Source organism: Miscanthus floridulus, chromosome 9 (genome assembly GCF_019320115.1).
Source record: "Miscanthus floridulus cultivar M001 chromosome 9, ASM1932011v1, whole genome shotgun sequence".
Taxonomy (NCBI): Eukaryota; Viridiplantae; Streptophyta; class Magnoliopsida; order Poales; family Poaceae; genus Miscanthus; species Miscanthus floridulus.
In genome coordinates, this window is record NC_089588.1 from 37,833,136 (window position 1) to 37,849,404 (window position 16,269).

General features: G+C 44.0%; 1 protein-coding gene across 1 annotated transcript; it reads left to right on the top strand.

Annotated features, from left to right (window-relative positions):
• The first annotated feature begins 8,019 nt into the window (after positions 1-8,019).
• On the top strand, positions 8,020-15,434 carry LOC136483657 (transcriptional corepressor SEUSS-like). The gene is given in 13 exon segments (XM_066480780.1): positions 8,020-8,351; positions 8,798-9,430; positions 9,433-9,619; positions 9,621-9,702; positions 9,704-10,123; positions 10,224-10,343; positions 10,492-10,540; positions 10,618-10,832; positions 10,926-10,994; positions 11,105-11,199; positions 12,641-12,734; positions 12,973-13,042; positions 13,704-15,434. Coding segments are annotated over 12 exon segments (2,826 nt in total). The 5' UTR covers positions 8,020-8,351; positions 8,798-8,922; the 3' UTR covers positions 14,621-15,434.
• The last annotated feature ends 835 nt before the right edge of the window (positions 15,435-16,269 follow it).

Here is a 16,269-nt window from a genome sequence, read left to right on the forward strand (position 1 = left end):
GTTTTTTTTTTATAAATCGGTTAATGTTATTTTATTACGAGAAAAAAAAACTGTATCTGATGAGTATCAAGCGAACAGTGTGATTCTTGTCCGAATCCTCTGCTCTGCCCTCTGCCTTCTGCCTGGCGATTATTATACATACACGTGCTCCGTGTAACGTCTGCTACAAACAAAAGTTTCCTCACGCTGCCATCCCTGTCTGTCATCTGGAGTACTCCTACTCCTGCTAGGCGCCAGCGAGCGTACCATGCATCGGCAGCCTAGTGAGTGAATTCGCCATCTGATTGGCCAGTGGCTGGCCGACGAGTGAATTCCTCTGCAGCCCTCGCGCCGTGCGTGTCAGGTTCATGAAGACACTGTACCTGTACGCGCGCGACTACGCGAGGGAGGTGGCCCAGCCCAGCGGCAGTGGCCGGAACACACCTGAACCGCCGGCCTGCGCACGTTCGTGTGCGGCCTTTCTTTTACTACTGTACCCCTCGAGATGAGAAAAGTCTCGCCGTGTTTCTACGTGTGTTTAGTTCGTGAAATAAAAATTTTTAGATGCTACATTGATGTGTCGGAAGGGGTTTTTGATATTAATAAAAAACAAATTACAGAACCCATCAGGAAACTGCGAGACGAATCTAATGATACTAATTAATCGGTCATCAGCACATGTGAGTTACTGTAGCACTTACAGCTTTTCATGGACTAATTAGGCTTAAAAGATTTGTCTCGCGATTTTACCGAGAACTATGCAATTAGTTTTTTTTCATCTACATTTAGTACTCCATGCATGTGCCGCAAGATTCGATGTGACACTTTAGGGTGAAAATTTTTGGAAACTAAACAGGGCCTAATTACTGCTTCTTCCATCTCAAATTATAAAATATTTGACTTTTCTTTTTGACCACTCCTATTAAAAAAATTTATGTAAACATAGTCAAATTTAAGTTATTCTTAAAGAACTTTTAGGTCTTGTTTGAATGTACATGTATTCATCTCAATCCACATGTGTTGAAGTGAATTAGAGTGGAATTAAACTAAGTTCCATTCCATTCCATTCCAATACATGTGGATTGAAGTGAATACACATGCATCCAAGCAAGGCCTTATTGATAAAAGCCATATTTTGCACAAATCTTTAAATAAGACGAGTGGTTAAATTTGGTGTCAATTTGGGATGGAGGAAGTAATTAATTAAAGCTGCCACGTCACACGGAACGGAATTGATCTTGAGCTGGGGGTAAAGTTCACGTTGCAGCTCAAAGGTATATACGCCGACTATTTTTTAGCTCAAGAGGACAAAAGGTACTCCAAAACCATTTTTTCCTCCCCTCCTCAGTTAGTTGGACACGTTTTTTTAGAGTAATAATCAAGGATTAATTTGAACGTACAAACAGTGCAATATTATTATACTAGCATAAAAACGTAAAACCGAAAATACAAAAGAGGAGCCACATGTTGCCGCTAGGCGAACCTATCGTATCAATTAACACGGCTCGACTCATAGCTGTTTTTGTTAGTTTTCCATGCCTACATGTTTCCGTGCTAGCTCCCGGCCGGCTTCCGCAACGCGGAGCTTGTTCAAATCTTGTCGTGTGTCCACCTCTATCTGTACCATCTCTTAGCTAGCTAACCCCCACTCATCAACCTCTGGCCGGATCCGTATCTTGTTGCCAGTGCCTATCTATCCGCTTACTTGTCACGTTTGACCTTAGCCACACTACAACTACGCGATCTTGGTTTCGTGTCCGACCATCTATTCTCTACTGAGCCAACCTATCCTTCTATCTTATACGTGCTATATATTGTTTAGATTTTCGTAGAGATATAACCAGACTCATGAACAAACCCGTTTGCATTCATTCTTTTATATACTTATTGACATTTCTTAGCATTACTCTTTACTAAAATATCATCCCTAGCATAATGCCAGAAATGTGTGGTTGATAATTATTAATGACACTTATAAACTTAAATAAAATTATATATGTTAAAATAAAGTATCCGTAAGCGCGCAGATAATATACCATTGTAGCATTTCATCCGAAAGTACACCAAGTTCGTTATTTATATTTTATCCACATGGAGTATCTATGGGATTATTGGCGTAGAGATATTGATAAATATGTATACTTATGATAAAACCACTCTTATGCTATGACGAGGGTAAGTCAAATGATAAATAAATAATAAGTACGAAGCATCGATAATAATTCCAGAGATAGAAATAGAGACTCATAAAATATAGTATGGCTAGGCAGGAGATTCGGTAAGAGCAAAAGATTTCTAAGTCATTTCTTATTTACTAAATCTTTTGTACACCTAAATATATACACTCTCATCTATAGCATAATTAACTCTAGTTTTATGCATAAGAAACATTACTAAGGAAGATCAAGAACAGAGCTCGTCTCCCTTCGCAACCGTGTTCTACTTGCTCTACAAACGAGGAGTGGACTATAAAGGACTCAACGGGAGTGTCACATCCGCGATCTACCACATGACCTAGAGTGCAGAATGCATCCGCATGTAAACAATATCTAAGCACCATGCTTACATAATGTCGACCACTTAACCCACGCGCGTCTTGGGCTAAGCGCTTTGCGAACATATGCATAAACTCATCATCAATCACAGCTATATCAAGCATATAACTAGAGCAAACTTGAAGCATAATAAATAGCAACATAATATTAAAATAGCACAAAGTCATAAATAAAAAGATACAATGCTTTACCAGTCTCCAGACGGCAGATCCAGAATCCTAAGAATAGTCCACACTCTACTTGAACCTTGCTAGCTAGCCTATACTAGAACTTTGAAGAATTGGAGCTCTATTCTCTTCTCTTTGGGAACTCTAATTTCTGGTCTGATCTTGACTTGTAATAGCGTGCTCTGGAGGGGGGCAGGGGCTGGTTATATAGGCCGGAGCGTCAATCCTGAGTCCTCGGATCAAACCGACTTGAATAAACGGCATAGATGTAATCTAGGAGGCGGAAGAGAACCGACGTAGCGACGGGGTCTGACATGAGGGACCTGGGGGCCCAGGGTGCTACAGGTGGGGCCGGCCAGCCCCACCTGTCATTTCCTCGGGATCAGCCTCGGGGGATGCCTTCTGGTGACCTCTGGAACCTTTTGGAGTTAGTTTTCATCGTGGATAAGCGTGATTTTATTTGACGTTTTAATCCCCCTTGTCGATTTTCTAGAATAACTCTGCTAAAAATACAGATTCACCAGAACTCATAGAAATTATAAGTTTAAACCCTAAGTCTTCGTTGGTGATCCTTTTTATGCATTTATTCAAGTTATATTGACGGTTTATGATGGATGATAATTACCGTCAACAAACTCCTCCAAGCTTAACCTTTGCTCGTCTCTGAGTAAAGCCAAACTTAATAATGGATCAGGAGTTGCTGTGATATTTTCACTCCTCAAAATACACATGCGTCCAAACTAAAATTCTCCTTCGGATTGAAATCCACTGATCTGACTTTCAAACTTACCCATATTATCTTCAACCATGGGGTAATATGTGCGTGGGATAGAGTAACCAAGGATTTGAATGTACAAACAGAGTAATATTACTAGCATATATAAAAACGTAGAACCAAAAAAAAGTTGTGGAGCCACATGTTGCCGCTAGTTTGTAATATATGTCCAATCTAACAATTAACACTGCTCAACTCATGGCTCCTTTGTAAGCTTTCCATATCTGCATGTCATCGTGCTTTCTGGCTTCCGCAACGCGGGCCCCGTTGAGACCTAGCTATGTGCTTGAATTTTTTATTTTTAGCCCTTTTTTTGAAAAAAAAATCACAAATATGCCTCTAGAGGTATGATTTCAAAATCTGGACCCTTAGTTCGGTGCCATCGTTGGTGGTGCTGAGCTTACACGTCTCGGTGCCATAGATTCTAGCGCTTAGGTCGGGGCCACATTGGCGTCGTGGACGCTAACATGGCAGCCAGCTCGGCGCCGTGGATCTTAGAGCCAAGATCCACGGCGCCGAGCTTGTGTTTAACCCAGCACCCAACCTTTCTGTCCGAGCCTTCTTCCTCTTCTTTATCCTCTCTCTCGGATTTTTTCTCTCCCCACTTCGCCCTACCTCACGAATCGGCATATTGGACCTTAAAAACTTTGATTTGATCCATAGATCTTCGAGAGCAAGGTATCCTCGCTCCCTCCTAGTTTTTTTTTCAAATCGATTCAGTATATATTAGTCGGATTTTTTAACTTAAGAATCGTCATTACTTAGGGTTTCATGTAATTTTAATATTTATATTATACAACCGTAGGATGCCAAAGGCGTGGAAAACTACCAAACCAAAGTAACCTCAGCGCATTGTTGTGGATCAAATGGGAACCCCTAGGTGTAGGGTTTAATGTTAATTGCTTTCGGTTCTTACAACAAAAATGGCTAAATTATAGTTATGGTCGGATGACCGAAAATGCCTTCGACCCGTTGCCTCTGCCTAGTGGTGTTCCAGTGCCCATGTGTTTTTGCGGTGATCCTTGCAAGGTAGCCAAGTCCGATGAAGAGGACACGTATAGGCAGAGGTATTGGATGTGTTCTAATTTTGCGTTTGAGCCTACACTTTATCAGCACCGCATTAACAAGATGGTGATGAATTGATGTTTGTGTCATATGACATCTTGCATGATTTTTTTGTTTTATAACAATTGCATTTTTTAAAGACCCATCCACCGCTCTGTGATTTTGAGCAGTGGATCGACACTGAGATCAAGCCTAAAGACAAGAAATGGATGCAGAACTGTTGCGGTGGGAGACATAGGACAAGGAGATGATGGAGAAGAGACGCGGAGAGGAGGCTACAAAAAGGAGCACAAGGAAGACGAGAAAAGGAGGCACGTTGCTGCGTACAGGGAGGAGAGGGAGAAGAAGCTTGAGCGTGCACGCTGAGCGAAAGCAGCGATGGAGGAGAATCCTGATGCCCAGAGAAAGAGAAAGTGGTCTCGTTGCTCTCAGTAGTCTCCATTACTTGCTAGTTCTATGGTTTATTCATGAACAATGTTGTCTACTGTTGGACTTTTCATTGTGTTGTCATGTAATGCACTTTAAGTATGGGCATGCTTAGGTCATGTACTGCGTTATTTAGTTTGTCGGCACATACTTCTAGTATTATTGTGTTGTTTAATGTGTCATAGTATTGGACTTTTCATTATGTAGTTGTTTTCATCATTTGTGGTCATAATATTCAATTTAATATTGTAGACGTAGTGAAATGTGATCACGTGCTGCAAATAAAACCTAACAAAGTAGGGCATTATATAATTCAACACACAAAACATATAAAATGGCATATGAGAACATGTACCGAACTAGGGTACAGAGGTCCTAAACTAAACCTAACATGCCTTAGGTAATTGAAGCGAACAACAAGTACAAGAAATGGCATGTGAGAACATGTACCAAACAAGGGTATAAAGTTCCTTCGACTAAACCTAACATGCCTTAGGTAATTAAACCAAACAACAAACACATGGATGTGCCATATGGATAAGATAGGGTCATCCTAGTAGTATGGCCAGTTGGCCACATAGCAAATTATGTTGCACCTTCTCCAGAGTAGCCTCCCATTGTTGTTGGTGGTGGTGGCGATGGTGACGGTGGAGGCCCCTTGTTCTTGTGATTAAGGCAGGTGCAATATGGATCATTGCAGAGTGCCTCCTGTGAACTTGTATCATTATTGTTGTCGTTATCTTTGTCTTTCTTGTACCCGCTGCTAACTTCCCTTTGTAGATCAAAGATTTGGTTCTGCAGGTAGTAGATATACTGCTAATGTGGATAAATTGGTTGAGGATCGACTCACCTAGTGAATCCACAGTTTTCTTCGGACTCAGAAGACTACAATAAGTATGTCATGTGAGTTGTAAGGGTATTTGAGAAACATATTTAACAAAGGAAATGTAATAGCAATTACCCATGCTCACGGGTATTTGAAGAAGCGACGACCTCCATCGATCCCCTCAGTGAACATCTACACTAAGCAGTCCTCACCATACATGCATTTTGGACAATCTTCCTTCTTGTTATCGTATCCTCTGAGAGGGCACTCTTTAGTGAAATCATTCTTGCTCTCGGGGGGAAACTGATACACTAGTTCCTTAAAGAAATCAGGCCCAAGAGACCCCTCCCACACAATGGGAGTTCCCTTCGTCCCCCCTTTCCTCTCCCACTCCCGAAACCCTTTCCTCTAGATGACCCTCCAGACATTCCTACTCCAATGAAACCGAATACTAGTTTAGTTTTCCTCTATATTTATCTCATTAACTAAATCAACTAGCTATCTAATAACTATATCTATGTACCTATGACACTAGCTATTTAACTATATTTATCTAACTATATATATCTCACTAACTAAATCAACTACCTACACCATCAAATTTACTAAAAACTACCAAATAATCAAAGTAGCACTACAATTCAAGCTAACTAAGTACCTACATTGCATATTAAAAAATTTTACCTGTCCAAGTCAATGCAACGATACGGGAGCGGGTGTGGTCACCGGCGTGGGCGTGGGCGCGGTGGCGCGAGCGCGGTAGAGAGGGAGGAACAGAGAAAGGAAGGGAGGGGCCATACGTAGGACAAGGTTCAGCGTCAAGCTCGGCGTCAAGATCTACGGCGCCAAGATCTACGGTGCCGAGGTGCCTGCCAAGTCACCGCTACGTCTGCGCCGAGCCCAAGACCTAGACGCCAAAATTTATAGCACCGAGACGTGTAAGCTCGGTGCCACCAATGATGGCGCCGAGCTAAGGGTCTAGATTTCGAAAACATACCTCTAGGGACATATTTATGAATATTTAAAAAAAAAAGACTAAAAAAAAAATTCGGGCTACGTGCCCACCTATCGGCTTATTTGTCAGTTTGACCTTGGCCACACTACACAACCTTGCTCTCATGTAAGACCATCTATCCTCTGTTGTGCCGACCTATCCTTCTATCGTATATACTTGCCATATCGTTTAGATTTTCGTAGTGATATAACCAGACTCAGCGGGCAACCCCGTTTGCATTCATTCTATATATACTCAAAAAACCGGATTTCTGATATGAATGTGAGATATAGATATCAATATCCGACATTGATCCGTATCCGGCTCTTAGATCCGAGATAGAAATACAAGATATTGATCCGTATTCGGCTCTTAGATGCGAGAATTTTTTTTTGACGCCAATTATAATCAAAACCACTCCCTAGTAATAACCAAATATACAAGGCTCGAGTAAGTTGCCTCTTGTGTAAAAAAAGAACACCCAATTCGCAAAAAACAAAAAGAAAAGAAAAGAACGCCCTCGTTCCCAAGTCTCGTCCAACACACATGTGGTACACCAGAAGAAGTCTACCACAAGTAGCATAAACCCCCCCCCCCCCCCCCCCCCCCTAAAAAATACACACCACTTGGAACAAACAAGTAGACCCGGAGGCCCCCGTTCCGGCCTCTTGTCGCGGAAGCAGAGGACTCCTGCTCCTGCTGCTGGACACCCTACCCTACCAATTGCCATACCAGCAGCTTCGGGGCCGGGCCTGCTCTGCTTCCTTTCTGACTTCCTTTTGCGGCCCCGGCACACAGGAATATATAAGGCCCCGTTTAGTTTCATCCAAAAACCAAAAATTTTTACATAGTATTCGTCACATCGAATCTTACGGCACATACATAATGTAGATGAAAAAAAAATTAATTATACAGTTAGGTGAGAAATCGTAAGACGAAACTTTCAAACCTAATTAGTCTATAATCAAACACTAATTACCAAATAAAAACGAAAGTGCTACGGTCCCTCAAACCCAAAAAAAATTTTAGATCTAAATACGCCCTAAATATAAACAACCACCCGAGCAGCAAACGAAAAAGAAACCCAGCCTCTTCTAATCGAACCCTCTCCCACGCCCCCCGTCTCGCCTCCACGCGCAGCCGCCTGCCCCACGCGTCAGCCGCGGGAGGCGGGCGCCCGCTGGTGCGGCGGCCGCCGCTCTTAATCAAATCCAATGGAATTCTGACGTCCGCAGCGAGGGACAAAAAAGTCGCTGCGTTTTCTCCCGCCTCATCTCTCTCTCCTCTTTCTCGCTGCCTGCGAGCGCTTGGGCTTCTCTCCCCCTCTTCGCTTCCTGCTCCCCACCAGACCAAATCCCATCGCGAGATAACAAAACCAGCCCAACGGATTCTTTTGGCTGCGGGTGGTGGTGGTGGCCGGTGGTGTTGGTGCCCTGTTGCTTAGGCGGGCGCTCCGCGGCTCTCCTCGTCTGTCTCGGCCAGGTGCGCGCGCCGCTCGATTCGACGGATTCGAGCTCCGGTGCGACGGGGAGACGGGCCCGTGCTGCGGACGGCGCCCGCGGAGGTGAGTGTGCTAGTGTTAGCAGTGGAGCTGCTGCTGCGGCGGCGGCGGCGTTCTGTCGCGTGGTGTTTCTGTTGAGGACGACGGCGTGGTAGGGAGGCGGGGGGCTGCCGCTTAATTCCGCTTAATTTGCCCTCTCAGGGGGTGCTGGTGGCTGGTGCGCTCGGGGTGGCTGCAATTTGGTTGCTCTCGGGTGTTCGGGGCGAGTTCAAGGGTGGATGGATTTCGCGGGTGTCGCTTTGCTTTTGTTGCGGGGTGGATTTGGGGAGGGCAACTCCGCTCTCGCTGCTTCGTGTCGTGCCGCCGTTCCCAGCTGGCAGCGCTCGATTCCGGGGAGCGGTGCGGGACGGGCGTGTTCTACCTTAGCAGATTTGCGCGGTGGGGGTGTAATGGCGTAGATCCCACACTTGCGTTGCGTCGCTAACTTGCAATCTCTACTCTGTTCGCAGGGGATGCTCCTCCCCCGTCCCTGCTAGATTCCCGCGGATCTCGCGGGCGTGCTGGGGGTGAGACGATGGCCAGGTGAGTACGATCTCCTAGTGGTTGGTGCGAGTGGTGGACGACGACGAGGAAGATGATGCCGTCGGGCCCGCCGAACCCGATGGGGCCCGGGCAGCCGGTGGGCGGCGCGGCGGCGTCGCTGCTCCGGACGAACTCTTCCCTGCTCAGTGGCGGTGGCCAGCCGGGGATGATGGGCGGCGGAGGTGGTGGTGGTGGTGGTGGCATGCTTTCTTCACAGTCGCCCTTCTCCTCCCTTGTCTCCCCGCGCACGCAGTTTGGTGGCAATGGTCTGCTTGGAGGCGCCTCGAATGTCTCCTCGCTGCTGAACCGGCCGCCGTTCGGGAACGGTGGCCCTATGCTGGGTCCAGTGTCGATGCAGGGTGGTGGGATGCAGATGAGTACGCTCCAGCAGAGAGCTGGGCTGGATGGTGCCGGCGATTTCATTGGCGCGGGAGGGTCGGATCCTCTGTCGTTCCCGTCTTCGTCACAGGTCAATTTGGGCAATCAGATGGGGTCAGATAATCTGCAGGCGACTTCGCAGCATCAGCAGCAGCAGATGGATGCAGTGCAGGATATGCAGCAGCACAGCAGCAGCAGCTACCAATGTCTTACAACCAGCAACAGTTGCCACCACAACATTCACAGCAGCTCCAGCAGCCACAGGCTACCGTGAAGTTGGAGAATGGAGGAAGCATGGTTAGCATCAAGTCAGAGCAGCAGATGGGGCAACCTGACCAGAATGGTCCTGCCCAGATGATGCGAAGTGCTAGTGATGAAACTTGAGCCACAACAGCTGCAAGCCCAGATGATGAGGAGTTTAAGTTCAGTCAAGATGGAGCAACAGACTTCAGAATTCATCAGCATTCTTGCAGCAGCAGCAACAGCAGCAGCAGCAACAACAACGTCATTTGTTGCAGCTGACAAAGCAGATTCGAAATTGTCCAGACCTTGTATCAATGGGTGGACCAAACACAATTGCAAACCCTCAAGCTGCTGCAGCTGCTCAACTGACCCTCTTGCAGCAGCAACGGATCCTGCATATGCAACAGCAGCAGCAACAACAACAGATTCTTAAGAACTTGCCTTTGCAGAGAAACCAGTTGCAGCAACAGCAACAGCAGCATCAACAACAGCAGCAACAGCAGCAACAGCAGCAGCTACTTCGTCAACAGAGTCTAAACATGAGAACTCCAGGAAAGTCGCCTCCTTATGAGCCAGGAACCTGTGCAAAGAGATTGACTCATTACATGTATCATCAACAAAACAGACCACAAGTAAGTTTTTTTTGTGGCTTGTTTGAAGGAGTAATTTAGTGTTCCAAGCGAAAGCCAGGTACTAACAACATAGTATATCTCACCTGTTGTTCTGATTCAGGATAACAATATTGAGTACTGGAGAAACTTTGTCAATGAGTATTTTGCTCCAAATGCTAAAAAGAGGTGGTGTGTCTCGCTTTATGGAAGTGGTCGTCAAACTACTGGAGTTTTCCCTCAGGTCTAGTGTGCCTGTTCCCATGGAATCTTTGGTTTTTTTTTATTTTTAAATGTTGAATCTTCATTATTGAACTTGGGAATGGTCTAGCATCTGAAAGCTTTGCCTTTGAAGTTATTTTAGATTTTTTCATACAGTTCTTATCTTTCAGGATGTATGGCACTGTGAGATTTGTAATCGGAAACCTGGCCGTGGTTTTGGTAAGCTTCATAATCTTCAGCAAAGCTGTCTCTTAATTCTCTCATGCTTTATTTTGATCCTGTATTGCTTTTGACAGAAACAACGGTTGAGGTACTACCGCGATTATGCCAAATTAAATACGCCAGTGGTACACTGGAAGAACTTTTGTACATCGACATGCCTCGTGAGTCCCAGAATACGTCAGGCCAGATTATTTTGGACTACACGAAAGCAATCCAAGAAAGTGTCTTTGAACAATTGCGTGTTGTGCGAGAGGGGCATCTAAGGATAGTTTTTAATCCAGACCTTAAGGTATTGTGGTTCAGCTTTCTAGTTTTTTTAATATTATTTCAAATTAGTACCTTTAGCTAAAGCACATTCTTTCCTATCTTCTTTTTATTAAAGATAGCATCTTGGGAGTTTTGTGCTAGGCGTCATGAAGAACTTATTCCACGGAGATCTATAATACCACAGGTAAGATGTATTTCAAGAATATAGACAGCTCAGGTCATAGTTTATTCATAATTTTGGATTTTGGTAACAAGGGTTTTCACAGACTTTGGCGTCCTGATCTTTATATGTAGGTTAGTAACCTTGGCGCGGTTGTACAAAAGTACCAGGCTGCCGCACAAAACTCAACGAGTTTGTCTGCTCAGGACATGCAGAATAATTGCAACTCGTAAGTAGATTGGCCCTTGCCTGTGCTACTACATATTCCATTCCATCATCGCTTCTTTGCTACGATCAAATTGTTTTCCACCATTTTGAACATCCATATCTTGGTTCTGAAACTTAGTAGACTTCTACCCTGGTGAAGAAGTTGATTTAAGGGTGGACATACTTCTAGACTTCCAGATGCATTAGCTTACACAACAATTGATTCAGATTGTATTCAGCCTGATTGTTGGATAGATTAGTGATAGAGGTTATGGGTGTTCAGACCCTCAACTTCTACCTTCTCACTGGAACACAAGGACATGAAGCAAATGGGCTAGTGAGGCAATTTGTCATTGTGGTGGGTGTTGGTGATTGTTATTCCCGCACCAAGAATTATAAGTTCATCTTTGAGTATTATAATATAGTCAATTTTGATGTATAAGATCAAATTTACGTATGTCAACATTAAACCAGCTTCTGGAACAGAATAGTATTATCATTGTTATGAAAACTTTGATAGCCCAATTCCCAGGTATTATCATACTAATATCTTTGTTTCTGGAGTTAGCACGGAACATTCGTAGTGGTTCTAGACTATTATGGTACTAGCAAAGCATTTGAAATGTCAAGTAGCTCTAGAGATACTGTGATATGAAAGGGTAGCTGTCCAGAATTTAGGAATCAATACCTAGGTGGCTGTCAGCAACCCACCCAATGCCCAGGTATGTAAATGCATGTGTGCTGAAAGTGTGCAACCCTTCCAAGCATTAATGGGGCATTGGCTTTTCAATTGGGCATCACACCACTTTATGCTGTAAGAGCATCTCCAAGAATAGTCTCACTCTCTTCATTAGGGTAATATACCGTGTACTTCAGAAAGGACGAGGCACTCTTGAGAGTCTCAACCCAACCCAAGATTAAAGGGCTCACCAGGGTCATCGATAACTCTTATAATTGTCGACTTCCATGGTTAAGTTGGTACCATATTGACGCGCACCAGAAAGTGATTAATGATTACCACAGCCCTTATTAGTCTGTTGGCATAGAATGACTATTTGGTGTCATAAATGCTGACAATCTTCTCTATAAACTTGGTTAAACTTAAGATAGTTTGACTTATGACAAACCTAGAATATCAAGTTTTTTATTTGGGACTGGAGGTACTAGTAATTACATGCAACAGAAAAGAAGTTACTGTATGCTGATAAACATTTGTTACAATATTTGGCTTATATGCACTATGGATATCCTGCTTTGAATTGATTATGATTTGATTTGGGCACATTTATCTTTTGCTTCAACAATCATAACTTGTGTCTTATCTGGGTAGAGGTATCCGTGCTTCTTAGTGTAGCTCATGAACTGCATACATTTCTTGCTGAATTTTTGCTTGCACCAAGTCATCACTGTTTTTGAACTTTTTGAGTTAGTACAAATTCTCTTAACCTAATCTTGTGCTTTAGGTTTGTTGCATGTGCCCGACAATTGGCCAAAGCACTGGAGGTTCCTTTAGTAAATGATTTAGGGTACACAAAACGATATGTTCGCTGCCTTCAGGTAATCTTATCTAGAACAGTTTTTATTTGTGCTTATTCTTAGATTATCCAATTGAAGTTAATATTGCGTTGTATGCAAAATTTCTAATTTGGTCCATATGATGATTCTGATAAATTGTTGTTGCATATGATGATTTCCGTTTTCTTCTATTTTAATGTCTGTTAACTTATTTGATCTTATTGAGCTCATTTTAGGATGCTGACTTTTATTCTTGTCATCTTAATGCTGGTTCTTCCAGATTGCTGAGGTCGTAAATTGTATGAAGGATTTGATTGATCACAGCAGGCAGACTGGATCTGGACCCATTGGTATGATATTTTGATTTTTTTTGTGAGGACAATCTCATTATTCTCATCTTTCACAATACTTCTATTAAATTTTTTGGTGCTGTGTTTTTTTTATCGTCATTGGTGCTGCTTTGGATAGTAATGAATTGCTGAAACTCAAATTAGGAGGGTTTGACCATGTTAGGTGCCAGTTTGGTTTGTAGCTGCAGTTCCTTGCAAGATTCCTTTTGCAACAACCTGGATCCACATGCCTGTATCCAAAAGTTGTTGCAAGGTTCTCCTAGTTGATCCATATTTTGGCATATAATCTGATAATCTAACATTAGGCGAGTTGACGAAACAATGTGGTTGTATCAGCAACCTGTGTATTATGTGCTTAATCACCATAACTTGTCAATTAGCAAAATCAAAGTGCATTTTATTGGTCTGGTCACCACTTACAATTTACAACTGGGATTCAATGTCAGTGATTTCAAACTTTCCTGACCCCATCTGAACCAGTAACTTGCCACATTATGGCCTTTGCTCTTTACTATGTATGTTAATAGCATATATCTAGGTGCATAGCAAAAGTTGTCTAAAAATATCAAAATGACCTATCATTTAGGACGGAAGTAGTAGTGTCTAGCTGTATGGTATGCTTTCCTGTTTTTTTTTTTTAACACTGTTTCTGTTTATTCAGATAGCCTGCATAATTTTCCTCGGAGGACTCCTTCAGGGGTCAGCACCCTTCAACCACAGCAGCAGCAAACTGAGCAGCAGCAGGCCATTCCCCAGAGTTCAAACCAGAGTGGTCAAAATTCTGCTCCTATGGCTGCTGTGCAGCCTTCTGCCTCTGCCAATGGTGATGTGACATCAAATAATTCTCTCAGTTGTGCACCTTCTACATCTGCACCTTCACCGTCAGTTGTTGGGCTCTTGCAAAATTCAATGAATTCTAGACAAGATCATCCAATGAGCAGCACTAATGGTGGCCCATATAATGGAGGCAATGTGGCTATTCCGAAGGTGAACTCTACAAGCTCACTACAGTCAAATCCATCTACCTCTTTCCCTTCCCCAGCACCGACAACATCCAATAACAGCATGATGCCTGCTCCTCAAAATACAAATCAACTAAGCTCCCCAACTACATTGTCAAGCATACCTCCGATGCAGCCACCTGCTACTCGACCTCAGGAGGTTGAGCCAAGTGACTCGCAAAGCTCGGTTCAGAAGATCTTGCAAGATCTGATGTCATCACAGATGAATGGTGTTGGCCACTCGGGGAATGATATGAAGACACCAAATGGACTAACCCATGGTGTCAATGGGGTTAATTGCTTAGTTGGCAATGCTGTCACGAATAACTCAGGGATGGGAGGAATGGGATTTGGCGCCATGAGTGGGTTCGGTCATGGGATGAGAACGGCAATGACAAACAATGCGATGGCAATGGGTGCAAGGATGGGAATGAATCAGGGTGCACATGACCTATCGCAATTGGGTCAGTTACACCAGCATCAGCAGCAGCATGACATAGGAAACCAGCTGTTTGGTGGATTTAGATCAGCAAACAGCTTCAGTAACATTCAATATGACTGGAAACCCTCACAATAGAGCAACCAGAAAGCATAGAGTTCAGTGTGATGATGCATCTGCCCTTGCTGGCAATGCGTGTGGAGCATCCACATTTATGGTGCCATAACCTCCCCTTGGCCCAATAGCATTTGGGCCTTTGCATTAATGCTGCCATGAAAGGGCACCATAAGCGATAGCAAGCATCCCGGCTGGTACATGTAAGTCTGTAACAGTCAGTTTAGCTATCTCCTCGTGCGTTACTCCCTCGGTTTTATAACATTTGTCGATTTTACTGGGAGTTGCAGTTCCGCCATGTGTCACATTGTTTGTCCACTCTTTACCCCTTTAATGCTGTGAAAAAAGGTTAAGTAGCTATAGCATGTTATAATAGGCGTATGTGTGGTAATTCCTTATTAGCTCTTAGATTTAGTGTTTCCTCTGTCTATTTATACGGTCATCATCATTGACATATTGTGGAATGGAGAGCCAGAGTTACACAGGATTGGCCACTAAAAACGGTCTGAGCTGGGTGCCCGTCACTTATTGCTTGCTCCAGCTATCTTTGAGAGAGATACTCTGAAAGAATTCGAGCCTCCTGCACCTGCTACCATCTATCAGCTCCTATTGTGCTTTGTGGTACGAAAATGAAGTTGTCCCTCGCCTTTTTCCATGTTGGATGACATGTATCTTATCCTCTGTAATTTACCACCTGTCTCTCCTACGAAGCTACTGATGCTGATATCCTCTGTCCTCCCTTGTGGAGAATTCTCTTTGCAGCTTTACTGTGCTGTACTGCTGTATGATTGGCACACTGACTAGATCGAAGTACCACCATGGAATGGATGTTCTCTTAGTCCTGTTGGCCGTTGCTTTAACTGATTGGGAGGGGAACTTGTTTTTCTCTGCAGTTAATTTACACTGAAGTGTATACGGTCTCGAGTCGACGTGCATGATAAACACAGTTCTGAGTTCCTTCCGCTCTGCGCAACTGTTAACGGTGTCTGAAGTCTGAGCTAAAGATATGCATATAAAAAAAGTGTCTGAACCTACGCAGCCCATGTCGTCCGTGCGGTTCTCGTGTACTGTATATACTTTTGGGCTGCAATGTTTGGCAGCGCCGCAGGCGGTACTTTTACGCCTTGGAAGGCAGTACGTAGCTGCCAACGCCGGATGCCTGGATCGGCCACAGAATAGTACAGTTCCTGCATTCAATTGATTTGCCCTTCTTTTAATTGCTGGTAAAATATTTTTTGGTTCACTGGTACGTATGCACTCTTTTTTTGTTTTTGTTTTGAAACTGGGTAGATATATTACTCATGGGCTGACAACTCGTCAGCAACAATTACATTGATGTGTTGAGGGAGAGAGCTTAGAATTTCCCCAAATCCCTAACACTCGTACCCACTAGCGGCAGTGGCATGTGCCACCCTATTACAGTCTCTAGGCACCTGAAACTATTGAAGGTCACATGCACCATAAATTTAAGTTCGGCGAGCAGCCCACCAACAGCACGAGCATCCGTTTCCAGCACCATGTCAACGATCCCCAACCTGATGGTTTCCTGAACTCCATGCAGAAGGCCCCAAGTAGGTGCTCCACCTTTCCTCTACCTGCTGAGACAACGTCTATGACAAATCCCCAGCTTCCCGTGGCCGCAGCCGGGACAAAGGATGCGTCGCAGTTCAGCT